This window comes from Pinus tabuliformis, chromosome 4_2, assembly GCF_031772625.1.
Source record: "Pinus tabuliformis cultivar Carrire ecotype Pingquan chromosome 4_2, CPIR1, whole genome shotgun sequence".
NCBI classification, from domain to species: Eukaryota; Viridiplantae; Streptophyta; class Pinopsida; order Pinales; family Pinaceae; genus Pinus; species Pinus tabuliformis.
Window position 1 is genome coordinate 756,561,111 of NC_142304.1, and position 17,830 is coordinate 756,578,940.

The 17,830-nt window shown below is 37.0% G+C and overlaps 1 protein-coding gene across 1 annotated transcript in view; it reads left to right on the plus strand.

Moving 5' to 3' along the window:
- Nucleotides 1-645: 645 nt before the first annotated feature.
- LOC149171803 (ABC transporter B family member 11-like) overlaps nucleotides 646-17,830 on the plus strand; it is a 72,187-nt gene continuing 55,002 nt past the window's right edge. The window contains exons 1-3 of the mRNA XM_089426086.1: nucleotides 646-961; nucleotides 2,379-2,433; nucleotides 2,683-2,858. Coding sequence (XP_089282212.1) covers nucleotides 716-961; nucleotides 2,379-2,433; nucleotides 2,683-2,858 — 477 coding nt within the window. The 5' untranslated portion in view covers nucleotides 646-715. The remainder of the gene's footprint in view (nucleotides 962-2,378; nucleotides 2,434-2,682; nucleotides 2,859-17,830) is intronic.

The window sequence follows — 17,830 nt, forward strand, 5'->3', positions numbered from 1 at the left end:
TGGTAAATCTTTGATTGAACTGGAAAGAAAATGTATCACTGTTTAATTCATTATGGATCACAAAAACTTAAATACAAAAAATAAATCTCTCTAATAACAATCCTCTTTGTAACAAAAATTGTCTGTCTCTCGCTTCAATCTTATATGATCGATGTCTTTTTAGGCTTCTGCATTGTCGATTTACTATTGAAATTTATTATTTTTAGTTTTTGTTGTTTTAGCTTTGGAAATCCTCATCATACCTCTACCACAACTGCTTTTTCATGAGCTGCTCTTGATTGGATTCTACCACAACTGCTTTTTCATGAGCTGCTCTTGATTGAATTCAAAGAAGAGTACATATAATGAAAGCTTCACTTGTTTGAAGGCTGATCTGTAACCGTTTCTACCATGACTGATTGAATGTAATCCCAGGTAATTTCTCGAGAACTATGTTTGAGATTCTTAACTATTATATTGTGCAAAATTAAATGCAAAGAAAAATTAGACCCATGCATGGAAATTCCTTAAGCCCTCATCTAAAATTCCATTTTGCTCAGATGATGCGAGAAATTTGCTAATCGTATTTTCTTTATGTAGGGGTTGAATCGTATTTTCAAAAGCCTCACAAGAAGGTTAGTGTTTGATGTCAAATAAAAGGGAAAACCTGGAACAAAATAATGGCAATAGCACTGTATCGTTGAATATTGAAGCAGGTTCCAGCTCAGATCTCAACATGGCTGCAAAGGAAAAAGCAGATAAAAACATGGAAAACACAGAGAGTAAAAAAGGGAAGGAAGATACCAAGAATACTGTGCCCTTTCACAAGTTATTTAGCTTAGCAGACACCTTGGATATTACATTGATGAGTATTGCTACTATTGCATCCATCGCCAATGGGCTTACATATCCATTTTTGACCATCTTGCTTGGGAGTGTTATGAATGCGTTCGGACAGAATAATGTGCACGAAGTTTCCAAGGTAAATCTTATTCCACTTCAGATTTAAAATAACAAAATAATTTTTGTGATAGGGAAAAGCACAACTGAAATTGTAACCCATAAGACCACTGAAAATTAATGTGTACTTTTATAAGACATGAATTTGATACCTGAAAATGCCAATTAGTGTTCACATGGGCATTTAATATTTGCAATTTGCATTTAAAATGTCAAATTGATATTTACAATTTATTTAACACATAAGAGTGTGTACTTAGCCAAGTTAGTTTAAAGTATTTTCTAGAACAACAGGGCCAAAATTGAAACTTGGAAAATGAAATTTGGCAATTGGGAAAGCTCCATGCCAACCATACCATATAAAGTAGATCAGGTATTGGTGCAATCTATTACCAACTATTTGTGTTAGAAGAACATTGATTCTTTCTTAAGCTTCTTAAAGTGTCTAGTTAGGTAGAGAATTGCCTATGGGTTTTGAGAGTTAAATGTCATTATTCATACAAATTCTAGCACTGTTATTTAGAGTAAAACATGTTTGTTAGGAGGATGCCCCTTGGAGAGAGTTAGGTGAGTATGGTCTCAATGCTCTTTTCCAAACATAAAATTACAAATATTAGGTCATTAAATAAGACCATAGTTAGGAATTTTACAATCTTGGTCAAGGTACAGTAGGAGCTAAGAATCGAGAATGTTTAAATAAAGGATACAATTTACAATATATTTGTTGGAATACAAGCTACTAAAGTCAAAAGATCCAAATCCAATCTCTACATAACTTAGTGAACTGACATGTCAATTTTTCCTATGTACTTTGTTCAAATGGCAATTGAAACTTGAAGTTGTCATGGGCTAGGAACGAAATTGAAAGTTGTAATACAAACTTAAGATAGTAGGTAAGGTCAATTATCAAAAGGTCAATTATCAAATTCTAAATTCTAAGCCTATCGTTATAGCATGTCTTCTCATAAGTTTAATATTTAATTAGATTTTAATGAAAAGAATTATAACCAATACATCTTATACGTTAACATAACCACTACAAAAATCCACTCCTTTTAAAGATGTTCGTGGTTTCATTCATGCATTATTGCGTATTAAATATGGTATATTGAGTTTTATAAAAACATGTGAAAGATGTTAAATTAGGATATGGGGTACTTTGGTTAGTGCACAATTGAATTTACTTTGTTACATCTACTTAACAATGTGGAATGTAAAGAAAATTCATCTCTCATATTTATTTAATCACTTATGTAAAGTGGGTCAAAATAATTCTTTTCCATAGATTGTAATGACTAAAATGCGAATGCGAGTGATTTATCGGTTTTTGACGAGCTTTGTAGAAACTTTATTACTTAAATTTAGATGTTGGATTTATTCTTTTTGGGTCTATGGTTGCCTCAGGTATCTTTGAATATTGTTTATCTATGTTTCTTCAGGTAGCTTTCGATTTTGTTTACCTCGCTGCTTATACAACAATTGCATCCTTCTTTCGTAAGATATCACCTCTCACCTTTACCCATAGTTGCATCTTTTTTTTTGTAGGATATTACTTCTCACCTTTACTTGATGGTTTGGATTTTTATGACTATGATTATGGTTTCAGTCCCAATGTTTGTTTCTTATTATTTTCATTGCTTAGTATTGTTATAACAAATTAGTTAAATGTGTGTGAAAATAAAGTTTGATATTTCTTGTAGATCATGATACTTCATGATCTAACTTAATACATTTATGTGGCAGAGATGACTTTTTGGATATACACAGGGGAAAGGCAAGCTACTCGTATGAGGAGCCTCTACTTAAAAACTATTCTAGGGCAGGATATTGCATTTTTTGACACTAAGATGTCAACAGGAGAGGTTATTGGAAGGATGTCAGGAGACACTGTCCTTATTCAAGATGCAATGGGTGAAAAGGTAACTGGTATTTTTATTACATCGCTTCCTTTAGGAAACTAACCTGGGTAACAATGCATAAGATTCATATTTAAGAAGTCCACTAGAATGACATCCAACTACCCACATGATGCCAACAAGCATTACAATAGGAAAATTGATTGTGCCTTCCTCTACCATTCAAAATATAACATTATATACAATAAAAACCCATCTAAACTCAACAAAAATTATATGAAGATCTTACACAAAATCCATTCTCAATATATCTACAAATTGTGTGATTCACAATATAGGCATTTATGGCCACTCTTTAACATGCCCCATAAGCTTACATACATTTATACAAGTAGATATGAACCAAAATTGGTTTCAGATCTCATATCCTAAAAGCCTCCTAAGATCTCTGACAATGAGATAGTTTTAGTTGAGATCCACTATAAATGGATCACTCATCAAATTTAATCCTAAAAACTCTTCCCCTCAACAAATTTCCTCAAATGTCATGTTACATATCAATGAGAAAATTATCTCCCTATTTCAAAAGTAAATCTCTAATATCAAACCCCTATTTCATAAATAAAACTAATTCCTATCTTTTAATTACGTAAATTTGACTAAACTTTAATTAAGGGAACTCGCTCCCTTTAGTAAGGATGACAAGACCTTCCATTTATTGTTTTCATGTAGAATGTTCATGCATCAGTCTCCCTAGGTAAATATAATTTGTGGACTCTTTTTCATGAGTCTACTTCTACTACTTGTATTTTTTTGTATTTTTTCAATTGCAGGGGCATCTACTAGAATTTCGTCTCCCTTGGATCCCAAACTTTGTTTTGTTGTTGTCCACTTGCCTCAATATCATGGTAATCTTCAGCAACAAGTATTTTGATGCTAAACTTCCTCATATGTCTCAGATGTGTTACTATTGTGCTCAATCTTCTTGGTTTCCATACTTTATTCTGCAATGTTCCATTTTCCTTGATGATGCATTATCTCACGGTCAACGAATTTTTGTTGTTGACTTTATTCTTTAATTCAATATGCTTACCCTTAGGAAATTTATTCATTGGAATACATAACTCATCAATCTCAATATCTAGTACACTCATTTGTTGATCCATGCTAATGATACTACTCCATTATAGTTCCACTTCAAAAGCTAGAAATTTTATAGCCTCCATTGCTAAATCACTATTCAATTTCCATTCTCCATCATGAGACACTTCTCTAAAGATGTTTAAGTCAATTTGTTTTATGAAATATTTAATTTCATTGTTTAAGTTCTCATTTATCCCTACATCTATAAATGTATTACAACAAATATTAAATTCCCAAAAAATGCAATCAATCATAAAAATTACTACTTCCTTCTATTCACTATTGTCTCCAAACATGTAGTATATTGTCCCTCCATGTGAATTAGTTTCCTTTTCAGCCCTTTGTTTCATCTTCTACAATCTACTGATGGGATTTATTTCTCTCTTTATCTTGGGTTGAATGAAATAAAATTTCATTCTTAGGTTCTCTCATCAATCTCTTTAGCAATTTAATTTACTCATCAAATTCCATTAGCATTGCATCCGAATGATGCTCTTCATATCTCTAATCTTCCCTATGGTTGTCTTCATAAACCAACTTTCTAGGTTCTTCACTACAACAATAAGTTTTTTAAATTGTTCTCTGATAATTGCATCTATTCATTATCTATGAATTCCATCCTCATTTCCATCACAAGAAAAATCTCTCTCTCCCTTTCTTATAACAAAATTCTAGTTTTGTTCTTTGTCTTCTAGTGACTATCCTTCCCCTTTTATACCTACAACACCTATATGCATATATAAATTGGTTATCACCTATTGTTCCCACCGAGGAGCCTTGCCAATACGATTCAGGATGCGCAAGCAAGCTCGACAAACGCCCCCGCCCACCCAACAGGATACTATTTGATTCCCTTGTGCCATCTATCATGCATCATCTATAATATTGTATAGACTATGGTACGACCGATTCAACTACTCTACTGCTCAACTGGTCCTGCTCCCCTGCTCACTGCTAACAACATCTCTATTAGTAGGAAGGAGCCCAACTCCCAGGCCAATATCATTGTTTAAAACATAAGGATTTCTAGCCTCTTTTACTGTCACTATCATCAAATCTTCATGCTTGTCTGAATTTTCCAAGTCACCCACAAGACTTTCATAAATTATTTCATCGCCATCCTCATCATCATCATCATCCTCCCCAAGTAATGATCCTTGTTTTGGTTCACAATAGTGAAATTATTCTTCCTCATACTCAACTATTTTGAGCTCCACTTCCTTTAACCAAGCTTTCATCATGTTCCTCATCTTCTTCCTCAACTTTTTTGCAAACAATTCCTTAACAAGCCATTTCACCTGCTTCTTCATTTTCAATCCACAACTCTAGTCTCTTCCATTTTCTTGTAGCAGCTCCATTATTACATTAAGTTATACCTTCATCTTAGCCATTTCTCTATCAAATTCCTCTTCACTCATTCTCTTTGTCGTTATGACATTTTCTTTGCAATTCTTTTCCATTCTATTGTGGCTTTCACTCAAACCCTTGTAATCTTAATTCTTCCTTTATGAACTTCCCTTGTTCACTAAGCCTTTTCAATATAAAGTATTTTTCACCCCTTTACAAGTAACTAACCAAGCTTGTTCACTAAATTTGATCTTTTGGTAACACTGGTTCTCTCATCTGAATGTTTTGAGCTTCCTATGCTCCTCTAGGCTTCTGCACTCTATTCACTTTTAAGAGCTTATCCTTCTCGTTCTTCAAACTACTCTACTCACATATGCAATAGTGGATTTGTCTTGACAAATTCTACACAATATCAACTATACATTATTCTTCTCTCTCTATTATGTAATTTCTGCTGCAAGGGTTCCCAAAAATTTGCTTCTCTTTGTGATGTTACCTGCAAGACAAATACTTTGTCCAACTATGAACTACAAGCAAACGTTAATGGATTTTCTTCTCCAGGATTACCCCTTTCTTCTTCAAATTGTTGTAAGATTGTTTCTGTTACGAGTCTTCTCAAGTTTCCTTCAAACTATTATTACAATCCTCAAACAGTGACTAGAATTTGACTTTTAGGTAACACTAATCATGCACCCATGCTTCATACAATCAAAGATCGTATCCTCATACATTCCTGACTTCGATTGGGATCAAATTATTTGGAGATTTCATGAATTCATTACATCAAAATAATTTGACTTGACTTCACCCACTTCAAATTCATAACATTTCATGACTCACATACATGAGACCTTAGACTTTGTATGACTCCCTTTCATTTATCAATCCACATTGTGATCACTTGCATTCAACATATTCTCTCTACTTTGTTTTCTTGCATAAATTTAATGATTGCTTGTACTTTCAGACTCGCTTGAATTCTTCATCCTAACTTGTGCATTTTATATTGTTTTGAATGCTTGAATGTTCCTTGTAGTTACTTGATTGAAATGTGCTTGAATTATGAGATTTGATTATTTTTTTCCTTATATGTTATGTCTAGTGTCAAAACTAAGTAGAAAAACCATGCATCATAAAAAATGTACTAAGGGTGTACCTAAAATCCTCTTATTCAAATTTGACCCATATGTAGGTTTTAACCCCGTACAAAAATTACCTGCATACGAATTCTAAAACACAGAAAATAAACAATGCGAGAGCATAACACATAAAACACATATACATAGAGATTTCCCCTGGATCCCAAAACCGGGACTACCAGCTTGATTTTTCATTATGTTTCTTCCAATGTTACAATACATATTTATACATGTCGAAGCATCCAATACCATGGACCGAAAACCATCACGTCCAAAACCATGGGTAGGTCTGCCCAACCTAACATAGGGTCCAAAACCAAATCTTTTTGGCGCGCTGCCCCAGACCCCATAGAATGGGGTTACCTGTACCCTCAAACCCCATGTGACTCCCCTCGCTACGCAATCGGCACAACAAAGGGGAGGCTCTGCCCCCCCTCTAACCCCCCGGTTAACTACGTGGGCTAGTCGTGGAAAGAATATAACACAACCCACCATTCTCCCACATGTTGTTTTCTTTCCACAAGAGGCCACAAGAGAGCTTAGTAATTTATCTAGCCCTGCAACGCCCATTGTTTTTCTACACCAAGAGAACTTCTTAGAGCTCACATATATTGTCAATGCATCTGTAGTATTCTTCAAAGTGTCCACCTTCACCAGCAACACCTTTCTGTCTTCTATCATATTCCTCACAAAGTGATACTGAACATCAATGTTCTTTGTCTTTGAATGATATGCAGGATTCTTTGCCAAGAAAAATTCACTTTGGCTGTCACAGTCTATCCTTATAGCTCCCTGTACTAACCCCATACTTGAACACAATCTCTGCAAACAAACTGCTTCCTTGCTTGCATGAGTGGCTGCCATGTATTCTGTCTCTGTAGTTGATAGTGCCACTACAGATTGTTTCTTACTCATCCAACTGACTGCACCTCCAAATAGGTTAAACACATACCCACTTGTAGATCTTCTCTATTCAAGATCTCCAGCCTAGTCTGCATAAAAAAATCCACGAATATCCAACACTCTGTTCAATCCTGATCTTCGTTGGTAGCACAAACCATAATCACTAGTGCCACGCAAATACCTGAAAACCCGCTTCACTGTTGTCCAGTGTTTCTTCCTTGGTTTTGACATAAACCTGCTCAATACTGTCATTGCATGTGCAATGTCTGGTCTAGTATAGACCATCGCATACATTAGGCTACTGACTTCACTTGCATATAGAACATGGGACATGTCCTCTTCCTCTTCTTGTGTCTTAGGACACTGTTCAACAGATAACCTCACACCTACAGGAATAGGAACCTTCACTGGTTTACTATCCTTCATATTAAACCTCTACAGTATTGTCTCGATATACTTCCTCTAGTTTAGCCAGAGCTTCCTCTTTTCTCGGTCTCTTTTAATTTCCATGCCCAAAATATAGTTTGCAGCACCAAGATCTTTCATGTCGAATTTGGAGGACAATTGGGTCTTTAAATCCTGGATAATTTCTTTGTCATTTTGAACCAGCAACATATCATCCACATACAAGACCAGATAAATAACATGGTCACCAATTAATTTAAAATACACACAATGATCTGCTTTGCTTCTAGTGAAGCCAAGTCCCCGTATAAATGTATCAAATTTCTGATACCACATCCTTGGTGACTGTTTTAACCCATACGGAGACTTCTTTAACTTGCATACCAGTTATTTCTTACCCTTCACCACAAAGCCTTCATGTTTCTTCATGTAGATCTCCACTTCCAGATCCCCGTTGTTATCACTTAAGAAGTCTAATGCCCAAATTTCTCACATTAGTTTGATGGTAAAGGTCGGTGCTAGTCTAAGTTTGATTTTTGTTTGCCTTAGAGTCTAAGTCTTGGGAGTCTTGATGGTATACTTAAATAAAGGTCAATTATGCATTCTCATTCATCACCGATCTCATAACCATGTGTCAGCTTTGTTCAAAGATTACTATGTGCCACAAAGCTCTTTAGGTGATTTCGTAGCGCATAAATCATAAGTGTTTTCGCAGTGAATAAATCCTTTTAAATCTTTTTAGCAGTTTCGCAGCGTAACATGTTTTCGGTGATTTCATAGCGCATAACTCAAATTTTACACTGGCTGCGCTACGAAATCGGAGATTCGTGCAATCCGTAGCAGATATTTCCTAACTGTCAAATCTGTCAAGTTCAGTTATGGTTGCATCATTCATTGTCAGCTTATACACTCCACATATCATGTCCAACCGCTTATCTCCATCATTACAGCCGCTAGGTACCTTGGTACACATGGATTGCAAGTTCCAAGAAAAGCCAGGTATTCATAGTCTTAATGATGATTGTATTCGTTGCATGGGGAACAAGTCTGCAAGTTTTCAATTTGAATGCATTGTTATCAAGCGAGGCAGTTATCAAGCGAGGCAGCCATTCAAGCGAGGCAGAGATTGAAGTTTGAGCAGCGCTAGCATTTCAAACCTTCATTACGCTGAAGTCTCATGGAGGGATCTGCAGAAAGAAAAGACCACAGATCAGGCAGATGCTTGAGAAACGAACCTGAAGGTGTAGACATTGTCTTGAAAAACAAAGAAGTTGAGCATGCATTCAAGCAGGTTGGATGTTGGAATTTTTGTGAGAAACTCCAGGGAGGTCATGCACAAATCACCAAGGAATTTTCTTTGAATTTCACAAGGAAGAATTTGAAGGTTGGGATGCTCGAATTGCAAGTCTCACCAGAGGTAATATCCACAGTTACTGAGATTCCAAGGGGACAAGAAACTTGGTTTAAGAATTTCAAATTTGATATGACCCCCTACAAAGAATTTATGAAGCCGGAGTACATTGACTCAAATTTAAACAAGTCTATGCCTAGAAATTATGTCAAGGACTCATATGCCAATCTGCTTACCTATATACAAAGGTACCTTACCTGTGAAGGGAGATATAATAAGGTGTATTCATACCATTTTAAGCTTCTGCTACATTTTACAGGAAATATATCCCTTGATTTACCCTTTTACTTATTCCGTAGCTTAAGTAAAATGTGTGATAAGGTGCAGCTAAGGAAAGAAGCCTGTGAGACCTCATTGTTTCACCAGGGTTTAATTAAGTTGATTGTTTTGCATGAACTCCAGAGAGTAGGTAGGGACTGGCCCACATTCATATTCATGTCTGGTTTCAAGAACGAGACCGGTCTCAGTCCTCAAGCTGCAAAAGATCTTCCAACAACAACTGGTCATCAGGCAGAAACAAGATCCAGGAGGTTTTCAAAGTTGAAGGCTAGGAAACAAGTAAGAGAATTCACCAAGCCACTGACTATCTAGGATACACCCCAGCAGTCCCTTAAATAGAAAGCTCAGGTCAAAGAAGGTGCACATGAATCAAGCACAAGTGAAGGAGTTCAAAGAAGAAGGACTAGGAGCCAGGTAGCTAAAGAAAAAGGCAAACCAGTGATTATTGAAGAAAACCCTGTTTCAAAGGGAGACTTAAATGACTTACTGCAAGCCATTAACATTGAAGAATCTCCCCTGGTTCAAGCAGATTTGATAGAGTCAGGAAAAGACAAGGCTAAGAGAGTCAAAGCCTTGAAAAAACTCAAGTTTGATGATCAGGTTGATCAATTTGTATTTAAGCCAAGGAGACCCATAACGAGGAATTTTAAACAAATAAAGGAGGTATTGCCAAGAGCAATGTACCAGGGGTTGGAAACTTATGGAAAAAAGATCTGATATTTGGCTTATGTAAAGATTCTGCTTTTTTGTAATATAGTATTGGCTTATGCTTCTCAAGAATCATAAAGAGTTCAATGTAATGAGTTTCTTTTGTTGTCTTTTCATGTTGTCTACAGTGTTATGAGTATGTGATTACTTAGAAATCATTAACAGTGCTCTAATTTCCTTCATATACTCGTAAACTGCCTTCTATATGTTTGGTGTGTTGAAATCTGAATGCCTTGAATTCTATGCAAAGCCAACCCTATTGTTAATATTGAATCATATATGACTCCATAAGCCCAATAAATACTTGTTAGTTGTGTTTCCACCATTTTCATTTTTTATTTGTTTCACAAGAGTTAGCCATCTTGATCATAATAAAAAACCTTTAATCCTTTGAGAGAGCCCTCTCAGGTTGGGGAGGCTAAACCTCAGCCTAAAGTAGGTTTGAAACAGTTACTTGAAGTCTTTCTGGTCTGCAGCCTTCCAGGGCCTGATTTTGAGATAACACCTGTGAAGAAATGTTGTCTTCACATCCATCTATTCTACCTCAAAATCAAAAGTAGCAGCAATAGATAAAAGTAATCTAATAGAAGATACCTTGGCAACAAGAGAAAAAATATCACCAAAATCAATTCCCGACACCTAGGAATAACCTTTTGCTACCAACTGAGCTTTGCATTTCTCCACCTTTCCTTTTGCATTTGTCTTCTTCTTGAACACCCATTTGCTACCAATGGGTTTCCTTCTAGCTGGAAACTCCACCAGATCCCAAGCCTCATTTTTGCGTAAAGATGTCATTTCATCAACCATGGCCTCTTTAGAGTTTTCCATCCACTGAATCTACTTCTTCCTTCACAGTTTTGGGATCATCATCAGTGACAGATAAAGCAAAATTTTAACAGAAAGTAGATGGACTATAGCTTTTCGGTTGCCTTCTTTCTTGAACTGATCTTCTCACACCTGAATTTTGTGGCTCTTTATCTTCTGATTCCTCCTTTGTTGTAGAGTCTGATTCTTCCTCCTTAAGCTCAAACTCTATCTTCTCAGGTTCCTTTGGTTGGAATTCATGCTTAATAACATCTTTCACCTCTCTGAACACCACATCTCGGTTGTACACAACCTTCCTTTTTACTGGGTTCCAAAGCTTATAACCCTTTAAACCATCCTTATAGCCAATAAAGATGCACTTTTTAGATTTACTATCCAACTTGGTTCTTTTCTCCTTTGGAACATGTACATATGCATGACATCCAAATACCTTCAAATGTGAAAGAGAGGGTTTCTTACTAGTCCATACCTCTTGTGGAGTCTTATCCTCCAACGCTGATGAAGGTGATCTATTGACCAGGCAACATGCTGTCTCCACCGCCTCTGCCCAGAATTCCTATCCTAACCTGGTACCACTGAGCATGCTTCTTGCCCCTTCCATCAATGTCTTGTTCATTCTTTCTACAACTCCATTTTGCTAAGGTGTATATGGAGCAGTCTTATGCCGTGCTATACCACACTTCTTACAGAATTATTCAAATTCCTTATTGCAAAACTCTCCACCATTATCTGTCCTTAGGACCTTTATCTTATTCTCTGTTTGGTTTTCCACTAGAGCCTTAAATTATTTAAACCTATCAAAGACTTTAGATTTCTTCTTAAGGAAATATATCCATGTATTCCTTGAGAAGTCATCTATAAATGATACATAGTACATAGACTTACCCAGTGATGGAACCTTCATAGGTCCAAACACATCACTGTGCACAAGTTCTAATATCTGTTTCACCCTCTTACCACCAAAGGGGAAACTCCCCCTATTCTGCTTCCCATATACACAGTTTTCACAGAAATCAAAATCCAGAGAGCTATTACTCATACCTTATACCATACCTCTACCATGGAGTATTCGAAGGCCCTTCTCTCCAATATGTCCAAGCCTTTGATGCCACAGCATGGTCTTCTCTCCAGAGACCACTAGATTTTCTGCTCCACTTTCAGGAACCATGGAACTGTTGCACTCATCAAGAATAGTGCTACCTTGCAGCGTGTACAGAGTTCCAATTCGAACTCCCCGCATCAATAACAGTAACCCCCGAACCATCTTGCATGTATCCTTCTCAAACACTGTTTTTACACCTACATCATCCAACTTGCTTATAGAAATCATATTTCTAGCCAATGTAGGAATATGCAGAACACTCGGAAGTGTTTTAACCCTTCCACCTTGCAACTTCAACTTTACTTTTCCGCGACCAACGATTCTAGCCTTCCTGTCATCTCCTAATAAGACATTACCACCATCATATTTCTCATACTCGTAGAACCACTCTCTATGGGGAGTGAAGTGAAAGGATGCACCTGAGTCAATCAACCATGCCTCATGATCTACATGTGTACTTGAAGAAGCCAAGTACACATCCCCATCTTCATCTGAGGTGGTTTTCACCTCTGCAGAAGGAGAATTATCAGATCCATTTCCTTTATCAGGAGCTTTAGATTTACAGTCCCTTTTGTAGTGCCCTTCCTTTCCACATTTCCTGCACACCACCTTTAAAGGTTTTCTTGGAGATTTAGATCTCCCCCTCGATGACTTATTTTTGCTTCTGTTCTAGGACTGTCCTCATACAAACAAAGCATCACCATGCTGGCTCTCCATATTTTTCCGTCTCATCTCCTTCATCAGCAAGGATGAGACTATTTCATCAAACTTCAAGGCAGTTGTATTGCTACCTATTGCAATAGCCAGACTATCCCATGAATCTGGTAGAGAACACAACAAACTGATGCACTTATCTTCATTTGAAATTTTAATATCAATAGATAATAACTGACTTACCACAGTATTAAATGCATTCATATGCTCTATCACTGAGTCTCCATCTTTCATCCTCAGGTTATACAGCTTTTTTCGTAGGAACAATTTATTCACCAGAGACTTAGATTGGTACAAAGTCCCTAACTTGTCCCACAAAGCCTTCGTCATAGCTTCCCCTAATACATTCAACAATATTGAATCTGAGACACACAATCGTATAGTGCTCTTTGCCTTTCGTTCCAACTTTTTCGATTCTTCATCAGACACTCCCGTTGGTTTAGTACCAGGATCTACCATGATCCACTAATCTTTATCCACCAACAGATCCTCCATCTTGAGTTTCCACAACTCAAAACTCTAACCATTAAATTTCTCGATCTCTATTTTTCCACTGCTCGCCATCTTCTTTCACCATCAGAATCGATCTCGCAGATCTCCCACTGAATAGGGTCTACCACAGGCCCGAGCGAAACCCCTCAGCAACAAAGGCGTCCTCTTGAAGCCAAAACAACTCTGATACCAAATGTAGGTTTTAACCCCATACAAAAATTACCTACATACGAATTCTAAAACACAGAAAATAGAAAATGCGAGAGCATAACACATAAAACACATATACATAGAGATTTTCCCCTAGATTTGAAAACTAGGACTACCAGCTTGATTTTTCATTATGTTTATTTCAATGTTACAATACATAGTTAGACATGCCGAAGCATCCAATACCATGGACTGAAAACCATCGTGTCCAAAACCATATGTGAAAAGCATGAACAAAACCATAGGTAGGTCCACCCAACCTAATGTAGGGTCCAAAACCAAAATTTTCGGGGCACTGCCCGGACCCCATAGAGTGAGGTTACCTATACCCCTCAAACCCCCTGTGACTCCCCTCGCTACGTAATCGGCACAACACAAGGGGGGCTTTGCTGCCCCTCTAATCCCCCGGTTAACTATGTGGGCTAGTTGTGGAAAGAATATAACATAACCCAACACCAGACCTAGTACACATCAACACCAAAGAAAAGGAAATTTTTTTATTAGATATTTGGAGTACATAATATCCTCAAGCTTCTATTTTAACACTTCACCTTCAAAACATTTTTGTTGACATTATTCACATAATGATAATGCAAATCTCTAGAATCTCTAGAAGCAAATTGTCTTCAAACCAGCCTTTGACTTGCTTTGAATCTAAAACTCAACTTAAATTTGAACTTTACTCTAGTTTTAGAATATGAACTTGAACACAACATTGACTTAGTCTTTGAGTGACAATTTATAGTAGCTTTGACTCTGCTTGTTTTGAATTGGATTCTTTAGATCTTCGATCGACTTTCGCAATATCTTGCACCATTAATCTTACAATTCAATAGAGATAATATTGCCATGACAACAATGATATTAACTCGAATTGAACATTAAGTTATCCCAAACTATGCCTCAAGTCCATTCCAATCACCATAGAAATGTTGCCACGATGGTGCTTCATTTGTTCCTTCTCCATTGTAGGAAAATTTTGACTTTCCCTAGGTTCACCTTCTTCACAAATACCTTTTCATTTTCTTTTATGGAATTTTCCTTCTCTAAAGGTATACGTGTTATGAAACCAGCTTAAGAAAAGATAGAAAAGATAGATCAACGCCTTAGAATTCAGCCTCTTCGAGGGGGAACCTCTTTTACATTACATAAATGAACAATTCTTCGATGATTCAAATGACAAAACCTCCTTTCTATATATAGGAGTCTAAGGAGTCACAATATAATCCAGCCGACCTAACAATATTAATATAAAGCCACAAAAATAACAATAGAGGGATTCCATGGGGCACAGAAATAACAACATGGGGGTAATAGGGGCACAACAATCTAAATAAGGGGTATAACTACAATAGTAATGGGGTAATCACTAGTATTATAGGGACCCAACATGCCCCTCTCCTTCAAAAAAGTGTTGTCCTCAACGCTTGAGTAGTTCTAGATACTTCTGCATAAAATTCTCATCCTCCCATGTGGAATCTTCAGTGGATAAGTTCTTCCACTTGATAAGATACTCTGAAATTGATCGATTTCGTAGCTGTCGAGTTCTTGTTTCTGTGACTGCTTCCGGTTCCAATATAATTTTTCCTTCCTCATCAAGTTCTGGAAATATTGTTTGAACTGGGAGCTTGTCGCCTATAACCTTCTTTAAACATGAAACATGGAAAACTGGGTGCAATCGAGAAGCTGTAGGAAGCTCCAATTTGTATGCCATAGTACCAATCTTTTGCAACACCTTGTACGGACCATAATACTTTGGTGATAATTTATTATCCTTCTTAGCTTGCTTTAGGGACATTTGCTTGTATGGTTGTAGCCGTAGGAATACCCAATCACCTACATCAAAACTTCTTTCACTGCGATGTTGATCTGCCCGTTGTTTCATTCTATTTTGTGCCAACACGAGGTTATCCTTTAAGAGTTGGAGGACTTGTTGTTGATGTTCGATGTGATGTTCCACTGCCTGAACCTTGAATTTTCTCTTAAATATGATGTGATGGATGGTGGTTGATACCCATAAAGTGCCATAAATGGGGTCATTTTGGTTGTTGTATGGAAGGAAGTGTTATACCACCATTCAGCCAGAGGCAACCATTTGACCCATTGTGTCTGTTTATCAGATACAAAGCAACGAAGATATCCTTCCAAACATTCGTTTACTATCTCAGTTTGCCCATCAGAATGAGGATGATAAGATGAGCTATGAGCTAACTGAGTACCAAGACAAGAAAATAATTCTGTCCAAAAATTTCCAGTGAAAATGGGATCTCTGTCACTTACAATAATCTTTGGGTTTCCATGTAGCTTTTGAATTGTTTCCATAAATGCAGTAGAAACTGTACTGGCTTTAAATGGATGTGATAATGCACAAAAGTGTGCATACTTGGTAAGTCTGTCAACTACCACCATGATTACACTCTTTCCCTCAGACTTGGGTAAACCTGTGATAAAATCCATTGAAACCTCCTCCCAACGTTGGCTTGGAATGGATAAAGGTTGTAATAGACCCGGTGTCTTAATTGTTTCAACTTTATTTTGTTGGCAAACCAAACATTCCGCCACAAACTTTTGAATATCTGATTTAAGGCCATCCCAAAAAAATTCCTTCTTAACCCTGTGGTAAGTTTTTTAAAATCCTGAGTGCCCTCCTAAGGGAGAAGTGTGCAATTCCATAAGAATCTTTTGTTTTAGCTGGGAATTCTTACAGAGGTATAAGCGATCTTTGTACCATAACGAATTTTTTTCCAGCTAAATGTATCAGACGTACTGGAATCTTGTTGTAGCTTTCGAATAAGTGCCCACACTTCTTCATCAATCTTCCATTCCTCCCTTGCTTCGTTTATCCAATCTGGTTGGATAATAGAAATGGCGCACAACAATGCTTCCACATCCTCATCCTTTCTTGAGAGTGCATCTGCCACCACATTTTGCTTCCCTTTTTTGTAGATGATTTCAAAGTCATAACACAACATCTTTGTGACCCACTTTTGTTGCTCTTCAGAGGATAATCTTTGTTCTAAAAAGTATTTAAGGCTATCATGATCCGTTTTTACCTTGAAGTGTCTTCCCATTAGGTAGGGTCGCCATTTCTTAAGTGCATGGAGTATTGCCAACATTTCCTTCTCATAAATAGCTTTGCTTAAAAACTTTCCCTTGATTGGACGACTTTCAAAAGCAATGGGTCCTTCATCTTGCATTAGAACAGCACCAATTCCATTTCCTGAAGCATCACATTCCACAATAAAGGTTTTTGTGAAGTCCGGTGTAGCTAAGACCGGTGCTTGGCACATTGCCTCTTTAAGATGTTCAAAGGCCTTTGTTGCTTCCGGAGTCCATGAAAATGCATCTTTCTTCAATAATGTTGTTAGAGGTGCTGCTATTCTCCCATAATTCTTAACAAATTTGCGATAATACCCTGTCAACCCAAGAAATCCTCGCAGATGCTTTATGGATGTGGGGATTTTCCATTCCTTAATGGCTTTAATTTTGCTAGGGTCTACCTTAACGCCTTCATGAGATACAATATGACCCAAATATTCCACCTCCTGGACTCCAAAGAAACATTTGGATCTTTTTGCATATAATTGTTTCTCCTCCAATAGTTGTAGCACCTTGTCAACATGTTCAACATGATCCTTCCAAGACTTGCTGTAGATTAGTATATCATCAAAAAATACTAACACAAATTTTCTAAGGAATGGTTTGAAAATTGAATTCATCAAACCTTGAAATGTTGAAGGTGCATTGGTAAGGCCAAAAGGCATGACCAAAAATTCATAATGACCCTCATGAGTTCTAAATGCCGTTTTCAGAATGTCTTCAATCTTCATTTTGATTTGATGATATCCCAAAAGAAGATCCAACTTGGTGAAGTAAATTGATCCATGCAATTCATCCAGTAATTCATCAATGACAGGAATGGGGAACTTATCTTTATTAGTGAGCTTGTTGAGCTCCCTATAATCTGGACACATGCGCCATGATCCATCCTTCTTGTGCACCAATACTACTGGAGCAGAGAAAGAACTTTGACTTGGTTGAATTATACCAGCCTCTAGCATTTCTGCAACCATACGTTCAATTTCACTTTTTTGGACATAGGGATATCTGTACGGCCTGATGTTTGGAGGAACACTTCCTGGAATCAGATGAATAGCATGATCATGATCACGCATAGGTGGGAGACCTTTGGGAGTCTCAAATACCTTGGAATGATTGTCCAGGACTTTTTGGAGATCTGGAGAAATAGATGATTCCAATGTGGAAACATCTAGCGAACATAATTGTGCAATTACACCTCTTTGCTCCTTTTTTAGAAGCTTTGTCATACCATTAGAGCTGATTATCTTTCCTGGTT